Source organism: Protopterus annectens, chromosome 5.part0 (assembly GCF_019279795.1).
Source record: "Protopterus annectens isolate FY-2018-M chromosome 5.part0, PAN1.0, whole genome shotgun sequence".
In the NCBI taxonomy this organism is placed as follows: Eukaryota; Metazoa; Chordata; order Ceratodontiformes; family Protopteridae; genus Protopterus; species Protopterus annectens.
In genome coordinates this window covers 1,867,138,736-1,867,163,603 of record NC_056735.1, presented here as the reverse complement: position 1 = coordinate 1,867,163,603, position 24,868 = coordinate 1,867,138,736, and the positions used below count along the sequence as shown (strand labels likewise).

The 24,868-nt window shown below is 42.5% G+C and overlaps 1 protein-coding gene across 1 annotated transcript in view; it reads right to left on the bottom strand.

Annotated features, from left to right (window-relative positions):
• The window catches only part of NAA16 (N-alpha-acetyltransferase 16, NatA auxiliary subunit), a 2,694,704-nt gene that overhangs the window by 1,990,904 nt on the left and 678,932 nt on the right, over positions 1 to 24,868 (bottom strand). Inside the window, exon 7 of the mRNA XM_044071699.1 lies at positions 2,763 to 2,882. Coding sequence (XP_043927634.1) covers positions 2,763 to 2,882 — 120 coding nt within the window. The remainder of the gene's footprint in view (positions 1 to 2,762; positions 2,883 to 24,868) is intronic.

Here is a 24,868-nt window from a genome sequence, read left to right as displayed (position 1 = left end):
AATATTTTAAAGGGGGGGTGCCACAATGATGGAAGAAATCTGTGGTGGATGTATTACACAAAGAGAGCAAAGACCCTTCAGATCCAGCTTCATATAGACTCATTTCAATTTTAAATCATGATTAGAAAGTATTTATGTCTATACTAGCTAAAACAATGGGAAATTGTATCACCAAAATTAACAGATGTAGGGTTAACTAGCATACAATAAGGGTTAAAGATGGGTCAGAGGCAAGAGTTAAGGTTGGAGGGATCGTCTTCAACAAGCTAAAGAGTTAAGGTTGGAGGGATCGTCTTCAACAAGCTGCGTTTGAAAAGGGGAACTAGGCAGGGGGGGTCCTCTTTTCCCTTTGTTATATGCTTTACATTTAAAGTCACTGGCAAAGAAAATAAAGGACTCGCAAATTCAAAGATGCAACTGGAACAGCAATCAAGAACACTTGGCATTACTTGCACGGGACATCATTTTGTTCTTGATAAATCCATAAAAAGGACATTTTCGTGAGGAACATTTTGAAACAATTTCAGGTCTTTTCAAAATATAAAATAAATGAAGATTAAACAGAGGTGAAAGGTATAAACTGTGTACCCATACATATTTTCAGGGACATGATAAAAAGAAGTATTTACGTATATGGATTAAAAAGGATTCTATTATGACAGCTAAGAGCAGAGACTAAGCAAAAGATAATACAAAAACCGAGAAGCTGAAAACTCGATTAAGATCAAGTATACTAAGACAAAAGAAGTGAAAACATTTTTTTAATACTTCTAACTTTATATGCTAGTCAGACATACGTTTTATCAGCCAGAGGAGAAGTTATGGATAATTAACAAAGAAATGAAAGAATTTATTTAAAAGGGGAATAGTTAAGTGGGATAATATGATTCTCCCCATAAAACAAGGTGGTCTACCATTCCGTGATTTGAAGGGATACTTTACTCAGTTAAGGCTCGTAACATACCAAAATCAGAAGGTTATAAACTAAAGAGGAAAAGGATGATGATGAAAGGGGGCTTGAGAGAACATGATTTTAGATGCAGGTCCTTTAAGGAGAACAACTATACAGAACTGCATTCATAAAGTAGCAGAAAATATTCTAAGAACTAAGCCAAGACAGGAATGGAGAAATTAAATTTTACTAACAGGAATATGACTGCAAACATGGGTAAAGAAAATAGGCAATGGGGAGGAAACTTACTGGAGAATATTAGAAAATGAATCAAGGTACAAGGAGCAAATAACTACAGAGGAAAAGGTGGGATGAGTGTAAGCAGAAGTTTGGACTACAGGTCACAGGGTGTCTTTTCTACCACAAATTGTAAGCAATGAGAAAGGGATAAAGCAGTAGGAATAAGACCATGTCTGCTAGAGTTTCTAGTTGAATCTAGCACAGAAACTGCTGTAAATAAGGCATAATTAGAAGGGCATATAGAATACGGGTCTACATTAGATAAACAAATGTTTATCTTACCGAACGCTGACATGTTCGAAAATCCCAGAACTCAAAACTGCAATTGTGGGGGGCTGCCCCCCCCCGCCCGATAAATATATATTCCAACTCCGAGATCGCACTACAGTGAGGAAAGGGCAAATATTCCCATCTTCACTGTCCCGCGATCTTACAATTGTGGTTTTGGGTTCTGGGATTTTCGCTCATGTCAGCATTCGGTAAGACAAACTTTCGTTTATCTAATATAGACCCTAAAATACTGCATGACAACTATAAGACTCAATAAAAGGAGGTTAGAAAAGATTGGGATATGAGAAAGTAAAGGCAACTTACAAAGTAACAATATGAGGGCATCTCTATCACTCCAAAATACACAGCAATGGCCAGAAGGTTTAGGATGTTTGCATTGATATTTTTATACCTCAAACAGACTTCAGAGAATGCTTCATCGGTTAGGCATGCACTGATATTTTTATACCTCAAACAGACTTCAAAGAATGCTTCATCGGTTAGACAGCAAATGCTGGGGTGTGATGGGAAACAAAGAGGCAACTGGATCTTTCAGGAATGTAATGATTTGGAAGATTAAAAAAATCTAAGCAGAGTACTTTGTCAGAAATATTGGAAGAAACAAATGGTTCCTTTGAGCCGGAATACTGGATCTGAATTGCCCAGATATAGTTAAGTCCTTACCAAATTTAATGCTACTGGCTGCCAAACAAGCAATTACTAGAAAATAAAAATAAAAATCTAACCCAGCTAACTGTAAATGAAGTAAGTACTGAATATTGTAAAGGAGATAAAAGAACTGGAGGCAAGATCTTTAGAAAAGAGAAGAAGCAAATTACATAGAAATAAATGGAATTTTCTGGGAACAATACATAACAGTGTTCAGGAGGAGGAATGAGGTTTAAAGGAAGGCAGGAACTGACCAATTTATGTAATGTTGGAGTGAATGATAACTGTTGAAAATAAAACATGCATGTACAATACATGAAACTAATGAAAAATGTCACTGCTGTTTGTCTTTTCAATGCATGTGTACCTATGTCACCGTTTAAAATGGGAAGATTTTTAACAAAGGTGTTTAACAAACTGGAAAACAAAGATTGCACAATACAGAAAAGACAAAACATACGAGGAATAAAAAACATTTCCTAACTGCAAGAAGAAGAAGACTAGTAGAAAATTAACACTTCTGTTAAGTCTAAGTGCTCTCGATACAATAAAATGATAATGCAATTTATTACAATAATGTAGGTATAAGAAATATCACATATATATAACAAACATTACATGAACTGCTTACTGGGCTGAAGAGCCTTTTCCAAGCCTTCATAATATGGCCAGTTTTCAGCATTTCGATCAATCAGTTGTCTGTATACATTAGCAGCTTCATCTAGTCTTCCCAAGTTTAATAACATTTCCCCTATTTAAAAAAAAAAATAATTTGAAAGGTAACTTGCAATCTTATCAGAATGATCAACTTTACTCAAAAATAAAGATCAGCTTTACAGTATACAGCACAAAAACAAACGTTCTACATAACTCAACAAGAACACAGTGTCTTCTTCAGAAATCCAAATGTGACAAATGAGCACTGTAGCCACAAACTCTAGACTTTGTATTTTGAAACTGGATACCCCATTAAGACAAATTAGATGCATACATGCAAAGTAAGTCTATGGTTTACCTCAGAAGACAAGAAGTAATAAAAGTGAAGTATTTCCTACAGTGTAACCAGCACTGAAGACTTCACTTTCTTCATTAGAATACATTAAAATGCAAACCAGGATAAAATAGGATTCGCAGAGATATTGCAAGGGCTGTATACACAAATGGCCATAGATTATGGTGAAAAAATATCTAAAAATGGACAAAAGCCATTTTCTGTTGAAGTCCATAAAATACACATTCCATGACTAAAACTGAAGTCTTGCACTGACAGTCTATGGCTGCTTCTCTACGTAAGGCTAATAGCAGTTTTCAAGACTTGTGCACAAATTTGCATCCTGTAATCTGTAAGTGAACCCTATGTTTTGTACCCTGATGGTACAAAACTAGCAGCTGTGTCTCAGCAGTGTCAAGAACATGCTCACTGCCCTGAAAGTGTCTACTAACCATTCTTAATTTACATTCTTTTATAACCACATTACCAGTCATTCTCTACACAATTTTCAATGCTGCATAAATGAATGCTAGGTTCATTGGTGAAAACTATTCAAAGCATTGGCTAGATAACTTGATTATAATTTAAACAAAATAAAAAAAATATACTGGAAACAACCTGAAAAAATGAAGTACTTATTAGCTGCACAAACTAATCAAAAGTCTTTAATTCTAAACCTTCAGCAGTGTTACATTTCAAAAGCAGCGCTGCATCCAGCAAAACACCAAAACCACAACATAAGACAAAATGCAATATTAATCAATACCTTACTCACATCTGCAGGAGTCTGTAAGCCCATTGTTTTTCAACAATTTTATGGTACAGGAACACTACAGAAGCCATAACATCTCACCAGAAACCCCATCCACTTCACCAGCTGTGACAATATAATGTTATAATAAATTTAATTTTTATAAATTTTTTCACAACTTATTATGTAAACAGTCTTATACTTGCTCCATAAAAATGTCCAGCACTAAAAGACACCTTGCAGCATGAATCCTTTAGAATACCAAACTTCAATGCAACTGCCATGATGTGAGGTAGTGCCAGCAGGAGTAGGGCAGTGCATGTGTAACATATGCCAGCACAGCTAGCCAAAGTTTTGTAAAGAATTGTATCTCACTGGAACATCAAACTGATTTTTGTACAGATGCTTCTGTTAAAAATGTGTCTGCAAAGTTGCTTGTGTTAAAATTGTATCAACAGTGGGTCCTGCTGGACAGAAAAGAAATACACATGTATGTCAGACTGTACTGTTGCAACTGATGAAAAGTACATGTTTTAACAGAAAATACTGGAAGGGAAGGAGTTAAGCTCAGCCCAGCTAATCTTAACAAAAATAGCCTGAAATTAAATGACTTAGTTTAGGGCATAAGGATTTTATCTCACAGGTCTGAATGCAGCCAGAGAACGGCTCGTTAGTCTCTGCAGGAAGGGTCGAAGTGCTGGAATTGTTTTATAGTTTCCAGATACTGTAATAAACCTTAGATGAAGTTGTGTGTAATTACTGTGACACATCAGTGCCAGATCCTGGCTCAGTTTTTAGTGAGAGGGTAGTGTGGGAACCAAATACTCAGGTGACCAGATGTGATGTCATTCTGTAGCAGCACTGAAATGTATTTGAATACTAGTGAGAGATGTGGCATGTGCATTCTGTTTTTGGACATGACAACAAACAATCGTCCATTTTCATCTTGTCTTGCTTTAGTAAGTTAATAGGGAACAGTAATTCTTCAGTCAGTCAGAAAACATATAGTGAGATTAACTAAATGTTTTTATGCACTTTCCTGAGTCTTTTCATTTGTGTCATTTTTTTTATATTTCTTATGGCCGAAACTCTGGTGTTTACTGTAAATATATTCAGTACTTTCATGTTTTTTTTATTATTTATTAAATATATCTAACCTTTAATTGTGGCTTTTTTTGAAAATATTTAATCTTTGAGAGTACTTATATTTATTTAGTGGCACTGTGGCTCCACATTCCTGAAAGCCTTGCTGCTTGGTTAAACACTACCACTTGAGAAGTATTAATTTTACCAAGTGTAATTGAGTGCCCTAGTAAGGAGCTGGCTTCTGGTGTACTGGTGGCAGTAAATCTACCCTTATGGGTGGAGATGACAAGAGTAGGTAAAGCTGTGTGCGTGTGTGAAAATCAAATCTCAAAAGAGTGTGTGTGACAGCTACTTTGAACAGGGACACAGAGCACTGACTTCAGAGATGGTGGTGGAGGACTTGGCTTGGAAAAGCCGGCTTAGGAGCCAGTTCTATAGTTATTACGTGGGAGCTGGACTGGAGTTTGCATTCCCTGTGTGCTCTTAAGGGAAACTGTACTTGGTGCAGAGAGCTGCATCTGAAAAGTGTGTGTGTGTGTTTTTTTCCCACAGTGTACATTTCCCATCGGTGTCGGTGGTGAGAACTGAGGCTCCATAATCAATGGCCCAGAGGAAAGACGTCACATACTGATGAGCAGCAACGTGGATATTAACTGAACTTCTGTAGCCTGTAAGCAGTTGTCATTAAAGCTGTGTGTACTCTCAGCAACCACAAGGTAAACAGTTTCAAAATACTTTAATTATTAATTTATTTTTCTTTAGTAAGGGAAAGCAGGCAAAGATGTCAGCTAAGGATTATGGCAAGCTGACAGTGAACCAGTTGGCTAAGGTGCGCAAATCTAAAGGACTGGTGCATGCCAACCTAACTAAAGAAGAAATTATTTCAGCCTTAGTTGCAGCTACAGCACAGACCAGCAGCCAGGAAGACAACCAGTCTGGTGATGGTGATGTGCAGCCCTCAGAAACAGGACTGTTCACCATTTCCTCAGGGGACTTAAAAACCCAGCTGGAGTTAGACTTGAACTGGAGTCAAAACCCAAGGAATTAGAATCGGCAGAAAAATTGCGGCATCTGGAGGCCGAACAAAATCAAAAGCAGCATCAGCATGAGCAGGGCATGCTAACTCTTTGACAAGAACATGGAGGTAACGGGAAGGGAATAACCAAATCCCAGAAGCAACAAAGTCAACTAATTTCTTCCACAATATATAGAAGGTAATAATTTTGATAGTGTTATTCACCAGTTTATAAAAAGTATGATGATGACCAAGGGCTCTCGGTACCGTTCCTGACCCCCTTACTCCATAGTAAAGCTGCAACACCTGTTTCTAAATTGTCTATTTAAATTATGACAAGGTTACACAGTATAAATGTTTGCTGCAATGTTTTAGGTTAACATCTGAAGCTTACAGAAAATATTTCAGGAGTACAAACATAAGGCAGATGAAACTGTATGTGATTATATTGCTGAGCTAAGCACTTATTTTCACTGGTGGGTGAGTGGGTGTCAGGTCACCACTTTTGAAAGGCTAGCAGACTTTTTGCTGAGGGAGAAAGCCCTTAGCACTTTGCCTGAGGACATGACAATCTGGCTAGCAGATGGGGAAGTGTAACTCTGTAGATAAGCTGGGGAGAAAAGGGGGTTTCTACTTGGCAAGCAGGGCACCACTGCACAAGAAGGGGATACCCAGTGCAGCACATGGATACAAGGCAATGCATGGTGGGCAATCTAACCCACCCAGAGTCCACCAGTAAAAGGGGAAGCCACTAGTTCAGGTACATGGCCAGGATCAGAGTTTAGATGTTTTATATGTAACCAAAGGGACCAAGTAGCATATAAACATCCACTGAAGCACAGCGGGGAACAAAAAGTGAGGGAGCCAGCAAGTGGGAATAAAAGTATGTTGTGGTAAGTTGTCTGGAGACAACAGGGGTACCAAACTATTACCAAAGGTTGTATCCTATCACAGTGGATGGAAAAAAGGCCACTAAAACAGCCTCTGACATAACCATTGTGAAGCCTGCAGTACTTAAAGAGGAGCAGCACATGCTTTGGCAGCCCATTCCAGCCAGAGCTTTAGGAGAGACCCCATTCCAAATACCTATGGCCAGGGTTCACCTTGACGGGGAGGGTGGAAAAGGAAGCAAGCAAGTAGGTTTGTTTAAGGATATCCCTGCAGATGTGTTAATAGAGAATGACTTTTATAATGCAATACCTTGTGTGCATTTAGTTACATGCATTCAGACTTGGAGACAGGTATGTGGATCTGGTAGCCTGGGAGAGACCCAGACAGACCCCACACTCCTGAAGCCGGGGAGGGTGATGTGGCTACTTCAGGGAGTTACCCTGCAGCAGTGAGCCTGAAGGTGAGCCACAGCTGCTTATAGGTATTGATGTCCCCTTGAACAGGGTGACTCCAAGGGCAGAGGTGAGTGGTAGCACCCAAGCTGACAATGAGGCACCACTGTCAGAAGATAACAGACTTCCTGTGGAAGAGGACCTGGGAAGGGTCACAAAAGTAGAGCTGAGACAGGCTCAGTTCTTGTGTCCAACATTACAAGGCTTGAGGGGGGTAGCTACGGAAGCACCTGCTTCTCAAGGAAAAGAAGCGTCTCTATACTGGAACAAACCGTTACTGTTCAGACAGTGGACCCCTGAGGGAGGACTAGTGGGTGAGGTAGTGCAGCAGTTGGTAGTGACCAGATCCTACCATCTGGCACTTCTAGCCATAGCCCATGATGTCCCTTTTCCAGGTCTTACGGGCATAAAGCGTATCCAGAGATATATTTTTCAGAACTTTTATTGGCCTGGGATTGCAAGGGATGTAATAGGGTACTGCAGAACCTGTGAGCAGTGCCAAAAAAGTAGGCCAGGCAGGAGACAAGGTCAAAGCCAGTTTGATGCCTTTGCCTTTGACTGAGGAGCCATTTCAGAGGGTAGCTATCGATACTGTAGGGCCTCTGAGTAATCCAAGTTCTACAGGGAAAACATATATCCTAATGGAAGTAGATTACGCTACTAGATACCCTGAGGTGGTGGCTCTATCCTCCATCGAGGCAGGAAAGGTGGCAAATGCTTTGTTAGAGATTTTCAGCAGGGTAAATTTTCCAAGAGAAATACTGACTGACAGAGGTGCCAATTTCATGTCAGACCTGCTGGCTTGTCTCTATGAGCACCGTGGGGTGAAGCACCTAAAGACTACCCCCTACCACCCCCAGGCTAATGGTCTTAAGGAGAGGTTAAACTCTACATACATGGAACACAATGCTAAGAGCATTTGCAGACCAGTTTAAGAGAGAGTGGGACAAAGATTTGCCCCATCTGCTGTTTGAACTTCGAGTTACTGTATGGGCACAGGGTGAGATGTGGATTTGATTCATGATGAGTGGGAGAGTGAGTACGAATCCCACAAGGAGTCTGTTGTGGCATAAGTCCTTAACTTCAGGACAAGGCTTAAGGAGCTCATGGGCTTGGCCCAGGAGAACACTGCAGGAGCCCAACAGCAGAAAAAGGTCTGGTATGACTAATTCTCAAGCTCAGGAGTATGTTGTGGGACAGCAGGTTGTGATGCTCATTCCTGCCACACAATAAGCTGCAGGCAGCTTGGGAAAGACACTTCAAAGTGGTAAGAAAGATCAGTGATTTTAACTCTATGGTAAAACTCCTATGAAGGAGGCAGGGGCACAAACTGTACCATGTTAATATGATGAAGCCTTACCATGATAGGGAGGCCCTTGTGCTGAGTATATGCGTGAGCGGCAGGAAGAGGCTGAGGGGGATCTGGAGACTGATCTCAGTGAGGCTCAGACTAACACCTCAGTGGAAGGTGTAGCAATGTCCCAGCGGCTATCCCCTACCCAGGTTCAAGATATCCAAGCAGTGTTACAGGAGTTTGGGGACATGTTCACTGGGAAACCCGAGTGCACTCACCTGTTGTAGCACCATGTGGATATAGGACCCAAAGACCTATGAAGCAGTCCCCTTACAGGGTGCATTAGAGAGTCGGACAGACTCTGAGGGAGGAGGTACAGGAAATGTTAGAACTGGGAGTAATCCAGGAGTCCGACAGTCCCTGGGCCTCCCCAGTGGTGCTGGTACCCAAGAGGCATGGCAGAACCAGATTCTGTGTGGACTATGGAAAACTAAACAGTCACACAGAATCAGATGCTCACCCCATGCCTATGACAGACGAAGCCTTAGAGCAGTTGGGTGGGGTAAGTATCTGACGAAGGGCTACTGGCAGGTACCTTGACTACCACCACTAGAAAGTGGTCAGCCTTTGTGACTCCTTTTGGATTATACAAGTTCATGAAAATGCCTTTGGGATGAAAAATGCCCCAGTGACCTTCCAGAGGGTGGTACATCGTATACTAGCAGGAAAGTACAGTTGTGTACACTTACCATAAATGCAGATGTTCGAGTGTATTCACTGTTACAGTCATCACATTTGGGTTATCTGTTTGCAATAGCCCTCAGTCGGCCTGACTAACAAAGTCTTGGGTCCTGTGTCAGTTGCTGTCCCTTTTTCCGTGAAGTCAGGTTGTCAGGAGTATAAAACATGCAGCCGACTTCATTACATATGTTTTTCTTGCCCCAGATGTCAGGTGCCCCCCAATGGGAAGCAATTAAATCTATAAATAAACAAGGTTATACCTCCAACAAAAAAGCAAATACACGAAAAAGCTTTTGAGCATAGTAAAGGAGAGTAGAGGTATAGCCAAAAAAGTAAGGGGGCTGGAGGGAGTGTAACCAGGACTGCTAAAGTGAATACACTCGAACATCTACACTTATGTTACGTGTACACAACTATACTATGTTCTTCGTGTTTCACTGTTGCAGTCATCACATTTGGGTAGATTCCCAAGGCTAAGGATGGGAGGAGGAATTTAGCATTAGGACCAGCTATAAGGCCCTGCAAGACTGCAGTGGCAAAGCCAGCTCTGGATTTAGAGAAAATTGGCAGATGGTAATGCTTGGTGAAAGTTTGTATAGAACTCCAGGTAACAGCTTCTAGGATGTCCCTGGTAGGGATGCCTCAGAGAAAGGCTGCAGAGGTAGGTGCAGCCCTGGTTGAGTGGGGTCTGATCCCATGTGGGATAGGTTTTCCATGGTGCTTGTAGCAGAAATGAATGTAATGGCCAACCCACTTGGAAATGGTTTGCTTTGAAATAGCCTTCCCCTCTGCCTTGCAGCAAATGCCACCAGCAGTTGTTCAGATTTCCTTTGAGGTTTAGTCCTGTCCAAGTAGAATCTAAGTCGTCTGTGCACATCTAAGGACTGCAGTATCCGTTCCGCTTTATTCTGTGGATTAGGAAAGAAGGTTGGCAAATTAATGGATTGATTAAGGGCCACACTGGATACCACCTTGGGCATGAAGGAGGGATTAGTCCTGAGGGACACCCTGTCTGCAAGAAAGATGATGAAAGGCTCCACTGCTATAAGGGCCTGTAATTCAGATACCCTTTCTTGCTGAACTGATTGCTAAAAGGAAAGCTGTTTTCCAAGAAAGGAATTTTAAGTCTGCAGTAGCAGCTGGCTCGAAAGGAGGAAGAGGGAGTTTCTTCAATACAAAGTTAAGGTCCCAGGCTGGAGTTGCAGCTCTCCTGGGTGGCCGTAAATTTTTGGGCCCTCTGAGGAACTGCTTGAACAGTGGATGAGAGAAGAGGGGAGGTTCTGTGTTATAATGAGCTGAAATAGCCAAGGTGTGAATTTTGATGGAGGAGAAAGACAGGCCCTTGTGAAGCATCTCAGTTAAGTATTGTAAAATCTGAGGTAAATTAGGCACTGCTGTGCTCATCCCTTGAGAATGGGTCCAGGCACAGAATCTTTTCAATATTTCAGCATAAGATTTTCTAGTACTAGGCCTCCTTGCCTCTAAAATGATATTCATCACTGGTTTACTGAGGGATGGTAAAGGAGAGATTAGGTAATTAGCCATGCTGCTAGGTTCAGTGTGAGAAGCTGAGGGTGCAGAATCTGGTTGTCCTGCTGAGACAATAGGGTAGAAGTCTGTGGCAGGTGCCATGGGGCCAACAGTGACACACTGCGCAAGAGGGGGTACCAATGTTGGCGGGGCCAGTCTGGTGCAATCAAAATTGTCCTTGACCTGTCTTGTTTGATCTTTAGTAGCACTTTGGAGAGCAGAGGCAGAGGAGGAAAGGCATAAACTGATAGGTTTTCTCAGCTTAAGGACAGAGCATCCACTTTCCAAGCTTGTTTGTGGGGAGTCCTTGAGCAAAATTTTTCCAACTGATAGTTCTGGGGGGAGGCAAACAGGTCTATATCTGGGCTCCCCACTTGCTTGTCAACATGTTGAAAATCCTTGGTTCCAGTTTCCACACGTGTGGGTCCATGAGGCTTCTGCTTAGTTCATCTGCCAGTGTGTTTAGTTTTCCTGGCAGGAATTGAGCTTGTAGATGCACTTGGTAGCTCAGGGCTGTGTTCCACAATGCCACGGCTAGTCTGCAGAGGGGGTAAGAATGTGTTATGTACCACATAACAGTGGTTTTGTCCATCTTTACCATTAATTGTCCTGGACGAATGTGGTCCTTGAAGGCTGTCAAAGCATTCTGTACAGCTAACATTTCTTTTTGATTGATATGCAGGTGCATTTGACTTGAGTTCCATTTTCCCTGAATGCACTTGCCTGCCAGGTGAGCCCCCCATGCATAGTCTGATGCATCTGTTGTTAGGGTTTGGGCGGCAGGGGGTAGTGTGAATGGTAGTCCCTTGTTTTGGTGGCAGGCCTCTGCCCACCAAACCAACTCAAGGTATAGGCAAGGTATGACAGGAATTATTGCTTCTAGATCCTGAGAATGTTGACACCATAGACATTTTAGATATCATTGTAGTTTCCTCATATGCAGTCTTGCATATGGAATTAGAAGAATGCAGGAGGCCATGAACCCTAATGCTTGTAGAATTTGCCTTGCAGATATAGCAGGGTTTTTGTGGCCACTTGTTTGAAGTAGGTTGTCAAATGAATTTGTTTCTCTGGTGTGAGGAAAGCCATCTGGGAAGTTGTATTCAGGCTTGCTCCCAGAAATATAATTTGTTGACAGGGTACCAGATGTGATTTATTTTCGTTTATGGTGTACCCCAGACAAGTTAGCACCCTTTGTACAAAGGCCACATGATTCAAAAGTATATACTGGCTTTCTGCCTGAATTAGACAATCGTCCAGGTATGGGTATATTTGAATATTTCTTTGCCTGCAAAATGCAATGACTGGAGTTAGGCACTTTGTGAACACCCTGGGCGCAGTAGATAAGCCCAAGGGCAGTGCAGAGAACTGATAGCGTGTGTAGCCTGCTTTGAAGCGTAGGTATCTTCTGCAAGATTCCCTGATTGGGATGTGCAGGTATGCTTCCTTTAAATCTAGTGTTGCCGACCAGGCGTCTTTGCCTAGCATAGGGAGATACTGGTGAAGAGTCAGCATCCTGAATTTTGGAATCACCAAAAAGGTGTTTAGAGTAGACAGGTCCACAATAGGACGCCATGAATTATCCTTTGAGTACCAGGAAAAGTCTCGGGTAGAAACCTTGTCCCTTTTCCTCTTCTGGTACCAACTGAATTGCCCCCAAGCTTAAGACAGAAAGTACTTGCTTTTGGGCCTCTGCCCACTGATTTGGGGGTACATCTGGCCACCTGCTTGGTGTTGGTAACGTGTGGAAGTGAAATCTGTATCCCTGGGATACTATATTTAAAACCCATTTGTCCTGGGTAATGAGTTCCCAGTTCTTTGCATGAAGAGCAATTTTTCCTCCCCAAAGGGGCAGTCAGTTGAGAAGTGCTTGGAAGTTTTAAAAATAAGTCATTGAGACAGTTTACCATAAGGGGGAGTTTTATTACTCCCAGATTTGGACGTGGAGGCCCCCCACTGCTTAGTCCTGTGCCTATCCTGGGACTGAAGCCTGGGAGCTCTGCTGGATTTGGGTTTGGACTGAGAAGGTCTGGAAGAGGCAGGACAGGACCAATTCTTGGAAGGCCAATGCCTACTAAACCTTGGAGGTTGTACTTGTAAAAAAATCTTTAACAGTTTGCATAGATTTAGCTTTTTCCTCCATCTTTTTAAGAACTTCTCCTGCCTTGTTGCCAAACAGGTGGTCCTGGTTTAAGGAAGCATCCAGTAATTTGGCTTTAACATGATCTGGCAAGGATTGCTCTTTAAGCCAAGCATGCCTTCTAAGTACAGACCCAGTTACAACAGCCCTGCAAGATGCCTCTAGTGAATCAAAACCACACTGCAAACTAGGTTTTCCAACTTGCTCAGCTGAATGCAGTAAACCCTGTAAATCCTTGTTTTTCAGCACAAATCAGGAATCATCATTTTCTGTTTAAGCAATCCAATAATATGCTGCTGATACTTTAACATATGCAACTGGCAGTTTAAGGTGCTAATGGCCAAAGTTGCAGAAGTGTATACCTTCTTACCCCATCTATCCAGCGCCCTGGAGTCTCTATCACAGGGGGTAGGATTTTTGTCAGTAGTGACTTTAATGCTCTTGGGTCCCTGTGAAATGGTCTCAGGATCCGCAGTAGGATTTTTAAAAAGGAACTTGTGAGAGTCAGGGACCCTATAATATCTATCAAGTTTTCTGGGAGCAGGAGGTAAAGAGTCAGGGGCGAAGCTAGATTCTGAAATCTATTCATCATCAACAATGTCTAGTACAGGAGGTTTGACTAAAGGCCTGTGCTGGGGCAGGAGTAAGAGATCCCTAAGCCTCTTTTTAGAATCAGATAAATCCTGACTTTCCCAAAAAAAATGCTCCCTGAGAGTATGCAAGGTTTCACCAAACGAGAAATCCTCTCGGGGAGAAGCAGAGGGAATGGAGTCCTCAGCATCAGAATCCTGATAGGTAGATAAGGGTAAATCCTGGTCATCAGAGGAAACAGAATATTCAGAATCCTGGTCAGACGTATCATAAGCAAACTCAGTCCAAGGTCTCTTGGAGGGAGAAGGCTGACTTCTCCTGATTAAAGTAATAAGGTCTTCAGCCATTCTTATTTGTTTTTTAGGCATAGAGGCCTGACCATGCGGTCTGGCCGTCAGTTTTCTAGGCATGGTTCGAGTTTTAGGCCTGGAAGAAGAAGAAGATGGCGCCGGTTTAGTACGCAAGTCAGTATGCCTGAAAACACCTTCAGAAGCCGGTGCCTGCACAGTGGCTCAGGACCCATGCAAGGTAGAGACATCCACAGGTTCCACAGTTGAAGCATCTCGCGGCATTACTAGACTCCAAATTGGTCTCAGTAGAGGCCTGCGAATCTGAAGTAGTGGGTATCAGGGGCTGCAAAAGCGCCTCACTGAGTACCGGCGAACTGGCGACTGGCTTTGGAGAAGCGTCATCGGCAGCTTTGGACCTAGGCGGCTTGTCTCTGTCTTCATCTTTGCGTTTTTTTGGAATGTCGGTAGTCGGATGTCTTACCGAAGACATATCAGGATAATTGAACAGAGCACCAAAATATTTAGAAGCGAAAATATACACACTACGGATAATTTGTGGTTTAAATAAGGCACAAAACTGACAGCTAGGTACGTTGTGGTCAAGACCTAGGCAAGGAATACAGTACGAATGAAAAACTTTATGAGGTATTTGCTTTCCACAAGTAATGCAATTATTTACTTTTACTGACATCGGTTTAGAGCAAGAAAAAGTTTCCACAACGGGGTACTTAGCTTTTAGTTGAAGACTTCAGTTCTGAAACTCGAAAATGAAAATTTCAAGAGTCGGCCGACCGGCACTTGAGATCTGCTTCTGCTTCAGGCACCGCACGGCAAGAAAGACTGATGTAATGGCGTCGGCTGCATGTTTTATACCCCTGATGACCTGACGTCATGGAAGAAGAGACAGCAACCGACGCAGGACCCAAGACTTTGTTAATCAGGCCGAATGAGGGTTACTGCAAGCAGATAACCCAAATGTGATGACTGCAACAGTGAAACACGAAGAACATCAGGAGATTAGGCCATTGTTTACCTGGACGATATTACCATCTACAACCATTCTTAGCAAGAGCACCTTCGGCATGTCAGGGAGGTCCTTGGCAGACTGCAAAAAGCAGGGTTGACCATTAAGCCCAGTAAAGTGTCAGGTGGGTAAGGCAGAGTTCTCCTACCTGGGACATAGAGTGGGGAGTGGTTAGATCAGGCCAAAACCTGCCAAATTGGAAACTATTCGGTCATGGCCTAAGCCTGTTACCAAAAAGCAGGTAATGGCATTATTGGGGACAACAGGTACTACAGAAGGTTCGTTCTCACTTATAGTACAATAGCTGCTCCCCTCACAAATCTGATGAGGAAAAACAGGCCAGGTAATGTTGTGTGAACTCCAGCCTGCGAATAGGTATTCCTAAAGCTTAAAGGGGCTTTGGGAGGACCCCCTGTGCTAGCCAGTCCAGATTATAGCAAAAAAATTGTTGTGCAGGTGGATGCTTCTAAGCATGGGGTGAGGCTATACTTAGCCAGATTTCCTCAGAGGGGAGAAGAGCATCGTGTTGTATATCTGAGCAGTAGACTAACCCAGGGAAGAATGTTAGGTAGCTGTAGAAAAAGAAAGTCTAGCCATAGTATAGGCACTGCACAAACTTCAGCCCTATCTATACAGAAGGAAATTCACTGTGGTTACAGGCCACAATCCCTTAACATTGCTACACTGAGCCAGCCAGCAAAATGCCAAGTTATTAAGGTGGAGCCTAGGGTTGCAAGCATATGACATGTCAGTGCAGGACCATGGCAGGGTCAGTAATGCCAATGCAGATGGGCTGTCAAGATAGGGTATGGGTTAATGTGTTCCCAGACAGGCTCATTTCTATCTAGTAACGTTTCTCCATGGTCAACTGAAAAATTAGCTCGAGTCTTCAAAGGAGGAGAGATGCTACAATGTGCGGTAGTGCCAGGTGTGCCAGCAGAAGTAGGGCACTACATGTGCAACACATGCCAGCATAACTAGCTGAGGTTTTGTAAAGAATTATATGTCATTTGTATGTCAAACTGATTTGTATAGATGCTAGTGTTAAAAATGTTTTTGTAAAGTTGCCTGTGTTAAAAATCTATCAGCAGTGGGTCCTGCTGGATAGGAAACAAATGTATATGTACATCAGACTGTACTGTTATAACTGATGAATTGTATATATTTTAACAGGGAATACTGGAAGGGAAGGGGCTAAGCTCACTCCAGCTAACTGTAAGAAAAATAGCCTGAAATTAAATGATTTGGTATAGGCCATAAAGATTTTATCTCACAGGTCTGAATGCAGCCAAAGAATGGCTTGTTAGTCTCTTCAGGAAGGGCTGGAGTGCTGGAATTGTTTTACAGCCTCTAGATGCTGTAATAAAACCTTAGCTAAAGTTTTTGTGTGTGCACTATGACGGCTCCTAGCTCAGTTTCTAGAGAGAGGATAGTGTGGGAAAGTACAGTTTTGTACCTACCATAAATGTAGATGTTTGAGTGTTCACCCTGCTACAGGCATCACACTTGGGTTATCCTGCTGTCAAGCAGTCCCGCAGTCGGCCTGAGTTCCAAAGTCTTGGGCCGGCGTCGGTTGCTGTCGCTTCTTCCCTGACGTCAGTGCGCCAGGGGTATTTAGGCATCAGACGCCATTTTCTTCAGTTTTTCTTGCCCCAGATGTCAGATACCCCCAATAGGTAGGCAATATATATATATATATATATATATATATATATATATATATATATATATATATATATATATATATTGTTATATAAAAAAGTACATATAAAAATAAAACAATACCTTCAGGCACAAGCAAACACCACAGAGGTTGTATAGGATAGAATGGTATAGATAAGTCCAGCTAGTTCAGAGGGGATGGAGGGAGGGTAACATGGACTGCAGCAGGGTGAACACTCGAACATCTACATTTATGGTAGGTACAAAACTGTACTATGTTCATCATGTTACCCTGCTGCAGTCATCACACTTGGGTTGAATCCCAAAGCTAAGGATGGGTGGTGGAGTTAAACAGGCTTAGAAGAAGCTAGTAGGCCCTGCAAAACTGCAGTGGCAAAACCAGCTCTAGTCTTAGAATATAGAGGTAAGTGATAGTGTTTGGTGAAGGTGTGCACTGAACTCCAAGTTGCAGCTTCCAGAATATCCTTGGCTGGCACCCCCCTGAGAAAGGCTGCTGATGTAGCTGTAGCCCTGGTGGAGTGGGACCTAATGTTAGCAGGTACCGGTTTCCCATGATGCGTGTAGCAGAAACGTATGCAATGTCCTATCCATTTTGAAATGGTCTGTTTTGAGATAGCTTTTCCTTGTGATCCTGCAGCATAGGATACAAAGAGCTGGTCAGATTTTCTGAAAGCCTTAGTTTTATCCAAGTAGTAACGTAATTGCCTGTGAATGTCCAAAGAGTGCAAGAGTCTTTCTCCTTTGTTCTGGGGATTTGGGAAAAAGGTGGGCAAAAGAATGGTTTGGTTTAGGGCCACACTGGATACCACCTTTGGCATAACGGAAGGGTAGTTCATAGAGAGACTCTGTCGATGAAAAATGAGGAAAGGCTCCACTGCCATTAGTGCCTGTAGCTCTGAGACTCTTCTAGCTGAAGTTATTGCTAGTAGCAGGGCAGTTTTCCATGAAAGAAATTTTAAATCAGCTGAAAAAGCTGGTTCAAAGGGCGGCAGTGTAAGCTTTTTCAGAACAAAGTTGAGATCCCAAGTAGGTGTTGTTGCTCTCCTGGGCGGTCTTAAGTTCTTAGCCCCTCTGAGGTACTGTCTTAGGAGTGGATGTGAAAATAAAGGAGGATCCGTGCTGTAATGAGCTGAAATTGCTGAGGCGTGGATCTTAATAGATGAAAAGGAAAGTCCTTTGTGCAACATCTCAGTTAAATATTGTAGAATCTTAGGAATGTTTGGATCAAGGGGATTTTGGCCTTTAGCCTGGTTCCAGGCACAAAATCTTTTCCATTTGTCTGAATAGGTTTTCCTGGTGCTGGGCCTCCTGGCCTCCAGAATGACATCCATAACAGCTTTGGATAGAGGTGTTGGCTGGTTGTTTAGGTAATTTGCCATTCAGCCAGGTTTAAAGTCTTTAGCTGGCAGTGTAGAATCTGATTGTCTCGCTGGGTGAGCAGGTGAGGAATTTGAGGTAAAATCCATGGTGGGCCGTGGGCCATGTTCCTTAGAATTGGATACCAGTGCTGGAGTGGCCACTCTGGTGCAATGAGTATCATTTGTGGCCTCTCTAATCTGACTTTCAGCAGTACCTTTGCTAGAAGAGGCAGTGGAGGAAAGGCATACACTGTTAATGTTTTCCAACTGAATGAGAGGGCGTCCACTTTCCAAGCTTGTGGATGGAATGTCCTTGTGCAAAATTATTGAAGTTGGTAGTTTTGGGGGTTGGCAAACAGATCTATGTCTGGGCATCCCCATTTTTGAGTTATCATTGCAAATACTTGTGGATCTAGTTTCCACTCGTGGGGATCCATGATGTTTCTGCTTAGGTCATCTGCCAATGTGTTTTTCTTTCCTGGCAGGAATTGTGCTTGTAATTGAACCTGGTAAGACAGTGCTGTGTTCCACAAGGTCATTGCTTGCCTGCATAGAGGGTAGGAATGTGTGCCCCCTTGCTTGTTTATGTACCACATTACTGTGGTATTGTCCATCTTTATTATTAGTTGTCCTGGGTGTAAGAGGTCCTTGAAAGCTGTTAGGGCATTCTGTACTGCTAGCATTTCTTTTTGATTGATATGCAGATGCCTTTGATCTGTAGTCCATTTGCCCTGAATGCACTGGTCTGCCATATGTGCTCCCCAGGCATAGTCCGATGCATCTGTTGTCATAGTTTGCCTGGCTGTGGGTAAGGTGAAAGGCTGACCCTTGTTGAGGTGACATGCCTGTGCCCACCATAGAAACTCCTGTTGAAGGCAGGGAATGAGTGGTATCATTGTTTCCAAGCTGTGGCTGTGCTGAGTTCATACGCTTTTCAGGTACCATTGTAATTTCCTCATATGCAGTTTTGCAAATGGTATTAGTAGTATGCAAGATCTCATGAATCCCAAGGCCTGCAGAATTTTTCTTGCAGGGAGTTGGGTCTTTGTTGCCATTATTTTGAAGTATTGAGTCAGCTGTTGTTGCTTGCCTGGCGTGAGATAAGCCATCTGGGCCGTTGTATTCAAGCTGGCACCCAGGAATATTATGTTTTGTGAGGGCACTAGTTTTGATTTCTTTTCGTTTACTGTGTACCCTAGGCAACTTAGAAGGTGTTTGACAAATGCCAGATGCTTTAAAATAATGTCCTTGCTTTCTGCTTGAATAATGCAGTCGTCCAGGTATGGGTATATTTGAATTCCTCTTTGTCTGCAGTATGCAATTACTGGTGCCAGGCATTTTGTGAAGACCCTGGGTGCAGTAGATAAGCCAAAGGGCAGTGCAGAGAATTGATAATGGGTTGAACCTGCAATGAAGCGGAGGTATCTTCTGCAATTTTGTCTGATAGGGACATGCAGGTATGCCTCCTTGAGGTCCAACGTTACTAGCCAAGCATTCTTGCCCAGCATGGGAAGAAGCTGCTGTAGTGTTAGCATCTTGAATTTTGGTACCTGTAGATAGGTGTTCAGAATTGAAAGATTCAGAATGGGTCTCCATGCTTTATCTTTTCTTGGGACTAGAAAGAGTCTTGAGTGAAGTCCTTGTCCTTGCTCCTGTGTAGGTACCTGTTGAATGGCTCTCATGTCCATGAGAGCTGTAATTTGTTTTTGTGCCTCTGCCCTTTGATTTGGTGGCAGGTTTGGCATTCCTTTTATCCTTGGCAAGGTATGAAAGTGGAATCTGTATCCTTGTGAGACAATGTCTAGGACGCATTTGTCTTTTGTGATGATGTGCCAGTTGTCTGCAAAAAGTGCTAATTTTCCTCCCAAGGGAGCTGCCAAGAGAGATTTGCTTGGTAGTTTGAGGATTGAGTCATTGTGTTTGTCTTCTGCTAGCTTGGGGCCTGTCTTCTCCTCCTTTCTGGGTAGCAGTACCCCATTGGCGAGGTTTGTAAGGGCCTTGTGACTGACCTCTGCCCCTTGGGCGTCTGTATTTGCCCCTCTGTGATCTGTCAGAAGCTGAAAAGGATCAGTTTTTTGTTGGCCAATTTCTGCTGAAACGAGGGGGTTGTACCTGTAAAAAATCCTTGATCGTCTGCATAGACTTTGCCTTATCCTTAATTTTCTTTAAAACCTCTTCTGCTTTGACACCAAATAATACATCCTGCTGTAAAGGTGCATCCAATAATTTTGCTTTAACATGATCAGGTAGGGTTTGTTCTTTTAACCAAGCATGTCTACGTATGACAGACCCAGTAACAGCTGCTCTACAGGAAGCTTCCAATGAATCAAATCCACATTGTAAAGTATGTTTGCCCACCTGTTCAGCTGCATGCAACAGATCCTGCATTTCCTTGAATTCAGATTGTTCAGAATGTGTGCTCATTTTTTGTTTTAACCGAGACATTAGGAATTGCTGATATTTCAGCATGTGAAACTGACAATTTAATGCTCTCATAGCCAGAGTAGCTGAGGTGTATATCTTCTTTCCCCATCTATCTAGGGCTCTGGAATCCCTTTCAGAGGGCACAGGATTTTTAGCCATAGAAGCTTTAGCCCCTTTGGGACCCTAGGAAATTGTTTCTGGGTCAGCCACAGGGCTTTTATAAAGGAATTTGTGTAAGTCAGGTACTCTGTAGTACCTGTCTGGTTTGGCTGGAGCAGGAGGTAGAGAGTCTGGATTTAGCCTAGACTCCAAGTAAACATCATCCACAATGTCTAAAACTGGAGGGATAGCAAGTGGTCTGTGCTGGGGTAGTAAAAGGAACTCTCGGAGCCTTTTCTTAGAATCAGAGTAGTCCTGGCCTTCCCAGTGGAAATGTTCCCTCATGGTATGTAAAGTTTCCCCAAAGGAGTAGTCTTCAGGGGGAGATGCTGAGGGAATAGAGTCTCCAGCATCAGAGTCTTCATAAGGGGGGAAAAGTGTAATCCTGTTCCTCAGAAGAATCTGAGGAAATTGAAACCTGGTCAGAGGAAGCATAATCCTCCTCTTGTCTTGGTCTTATCTGGAGGGGGATGGGAACCCCTGATTAGGGTAATCAAATCTTCAGCCATCTTAAGCATCTGTTTCTTAGGCATGGGGCCTTGAACTGTAGACTGATGTACAGTCTTTTTTGGCTTTAATGGAGTTTTAAGCTTAGCATAAGATTTAATGGTGAGTGTAGTCGGTCTGAAGACACCTTCTGCAACCGAAGGTGTTTCTACTGCACCGGGATCTCCTGCTCCGGTGTCGGAAGGGCCTAATGAAGATGGCTGCGACGGCCTAGTACACTCTGCTTGAGAATCCGCAGCTGTCTGGGGTTCCAATTCTGCGGTCGTCAGGGGCTGCGTAGGCGCCTCATTGAAAACCAGAGAACCAGCGACAGGCCCAGCAGAGGCCTCAGAGTCTGGCTTGTTCCTAGGCTGCTTGCCCTTATCCTTGCGTTTTTTTATGCATGCCGGTCGTCGGCTGCTCCGATGGCATGATATAATTAAATTTCCTACCAAAGTAATATTGTGCGAAGTCAAAACGGCGTTTGATAGTTCATTTATTAAACCTAGCACAAAACAGACAACCTGTGACGTCGTGGTCCAGGCCTAGGCAAGGAATACAATAAGAATGGAAGTCCTTATGAGGTATTTGCTTCCCACAAGAAATGCAATTGTTAACTTTTTCTGACATCGGACTGAGGCAAGAAAAGGTTCCCCAATTGGGTACTTAGCTTTATTGAAGACTTCGGACTGAAATTCGATTAGAAAATCTCAGGTGTCGGCCAACCGGCACTTGCGAAATGCTTCTGCTTCGGGCACCACACGGCAAGAAAGATTGAAGAAAATGGCGTCGGATACCCCTTATATACCCCTGGCGCACTGACATCAGGGAAGAAGCGACCACAACCGATGCCAGACCAAGACTTTGGAACTCAGGCCGACTGCAGGACTGCCTGACGGCAGGATAACCCAAGTGTGATGACTGCAGCAGGGTAACACGATGAACATCCACAGAGTCAGGTGACCAGATGTGATGTCATTCTGTAGCCAGCACTGAAATTGTATTTGAATATTAGTGAGAAATGTGAGGAGTACATTCTGTTTTTGGACCTGACAAAAGACACTCATCCATTTTCATCTTCCCTTGCTTTAATAAGTAACTAGGGAATGGTAATTCTTCAGTCAGTTGGAAAAATATAGTGAGATAAGCTAAATGTTGTTTTGTCTGTATCCGTCTGATTCTTTCCATCTGTGTTTTTTTTTATATTTCCTGTGATTGAAACTCTGGTGTTTACTATAACTAAATATTCATTATTTTCATGTTTTTTATTATTTATATCTAAACCTTTCATTTTGGCTGGTCTTTGAGAAAACATTTAACCTTTCAGAGTGCATGCATTTATTTAGTTGCACTGTGGCTCCACATTCCTGAAGGTCTTGCTGCTTGGTTAAGCCCTACCATTTGATAAGTATTAATTTTACTAACTGCAATTGAGTACCCTGGTAAGAGCCTTAAAGTAACTGGATTCAGGTGTTCTGGTGGCAGTAAATCTACCTTTGTTTGAGTGGAGGAGACAGACTGGGTAAGCTGTGCCAGCAGTGTGTGTGTGTGTGTGTGTGTGTGTGTGTGTGTGTGTGTGTGTGTGTGTGTGTGCGCGCGCGAGACAGCTACTTTGAACAGGGACACAGAGCACTGATTTCACAAAGAGGGTGGTGGAGGACTTGACTTAGAACATCCTGGTAAGGACTCAGTTCTATAGTGGTAACTGGGGAGTCAGATGTGGGGCCTGGAGAGGAAGCCCAGTCCCAGGACTGGAGTATGCATTCCCTGTGTGCTCTTAAGGGAAACTACTTGGTGCAGACAGCTGCACCTGAAAAAAGTGCGTGTGTCTGTGTGTGTGTATTTTTCCCCAGTGTATATTCCCCATCTGTGTCAGTGGTGAGGACTGAGGCTCCTTGATCAGTGGCCCACAGGAGGGGTATCACAGTAGCAATTTTGTTTCCCTATGGTACCTTTAGAAAATGTAGCCTTAATTTTAGTCTTGGTAAGCCCATAATGGGTCTTCCAGGTCCTGTTTTTTCTTAGCACCAGGATAAAATCATGAACAGAAATGTGTGCCTTCTCTCTCTGGCATACCTTTCAACTGACCAAATTTTTACAAAATTTTCACATTTCTGTTTCCTATATTCTTCCCCCTTTGGCATAACTCTTAACTGTCTAGATTTCTGCCTCATATTTTTATCTCCTCTTCATAAAATTTGTAGTTTTCTGGTAAATCACTGTGAACTGATGTTGCTAAATAATGATAGGGATTTGAATTTCTGACTTTATATCCTTCAGAAGATGCAGGCTAATAAAAACAAAAAAAAGTTATTCTGGCAGCTTTCTAAGTTTTAAAAGCAAGACTTAAAATATGCCCCTAATTTTGGGCATAAATGACTTTGCCCAGGTATTCCTGTGGAAGTTTGGAAGCTAGGAGGGAAAAAAACAAAGATCTGGAAGGCTCCGTTAAACAGTATTTTAAGAGGAGAAGTACCAATATCCGGGAAGAAGGCGGTGGTAAAGGTAATACCTAAAGAGAGTAAAACTCCTTCAGATCCAGCTTCATACAGCCCAATTCAATACTAAACCATGACTATAAAGTGCTTATGTCTATAATGGCTAAAAGAATGGCAAAAGTGATACCAAAATTGATAGATATGGATCAGTGTGGTTTTGTGGAGGGGAGACAAATATTTGACAATATTAACAGAACAATGATCCAGAGTGAAGCAGAATGTAAGAAAATACCATTTTTATTGGTGGGTCTTGATGAGAGAAAGCATTTGACAGATTAGTCAGGGACTTCATGGAAAGGGGCAATGCAGGCATTTGCTTTCTCTTATACAATTATAAGGTTGATTAGGAGTATATATGAGGGATCGGAGGTGAAAATTAAAGTGGGTGGGGTCCTCTTTGATAACTTCTGCTTGAGTAGAAGAACCAAGCAGGGCTGTCCGCTTTCCCCTTAGCTGTTTACATTATATTTAGAACCACTACTGGCAAAGAAAATAAGTGACTCAGAAATCTAAGGATATAATTGGTTTGGTAGTAAGGAAAAGCTGGCTCTGTTTGCAGATGATATTTTATACATGACTAAACCAGAAAGGGACTTTACAGTGTTGTGGAACATTTTAAGACAGTTTAAAATCTTCTCAGGATACAAAATTAATGAAGCTAAAACAAACGCAATAGCAGTAAATTATGTACCCACACACGAATTGGTCCAACAAATATCCACATTTATGGGGACATGATAAAATGAAGTATTTAGGAGTATGGATTAGAAACGACTCTGAAACAGCTAAGGATATGTTGGAAGAGACTAAACAGAAGATAATACAAAAAATGAGAAACAACCGGACGAGAAGCTATTAATAGCAACTAAACAAGAGTTGAAGGATTTTATCTGTGATGGGAAGGGAAGACAGCAAGGGTCAAGAGGGGTAACCTGATTCTTCTAAAAGAACAAGGCAGACTAAGATTACCCAATTTGAGGGGGTATTTTAGAGCAACACATTTAAGGCTCTTATACATAATACAAGCAGAAAACTATAATTCAAAGTGGAAAGGAATGATGATGACGATGATACTGGGGGGGGGGGGCTCAAGAAATAAGGAGAGATTGGGATTTTGGATGCAGCCTCTTAAGGAGAACAACAAAAATCAAGAGTATTATACTCATAAAATAGCAGGGAGTATTCTAAGAACTAAACCAGCACGAGAATGGAGAAAAGAGATTCTGCCGATAGGGATGACTGTGGTTAGAAATTCAGGTAATAGGCAAAAGGGGGCTGGAATTCATTAGAGAAAACTGGCAAAGGAACCAAAGTATTGGGAGCAAAAACTAGA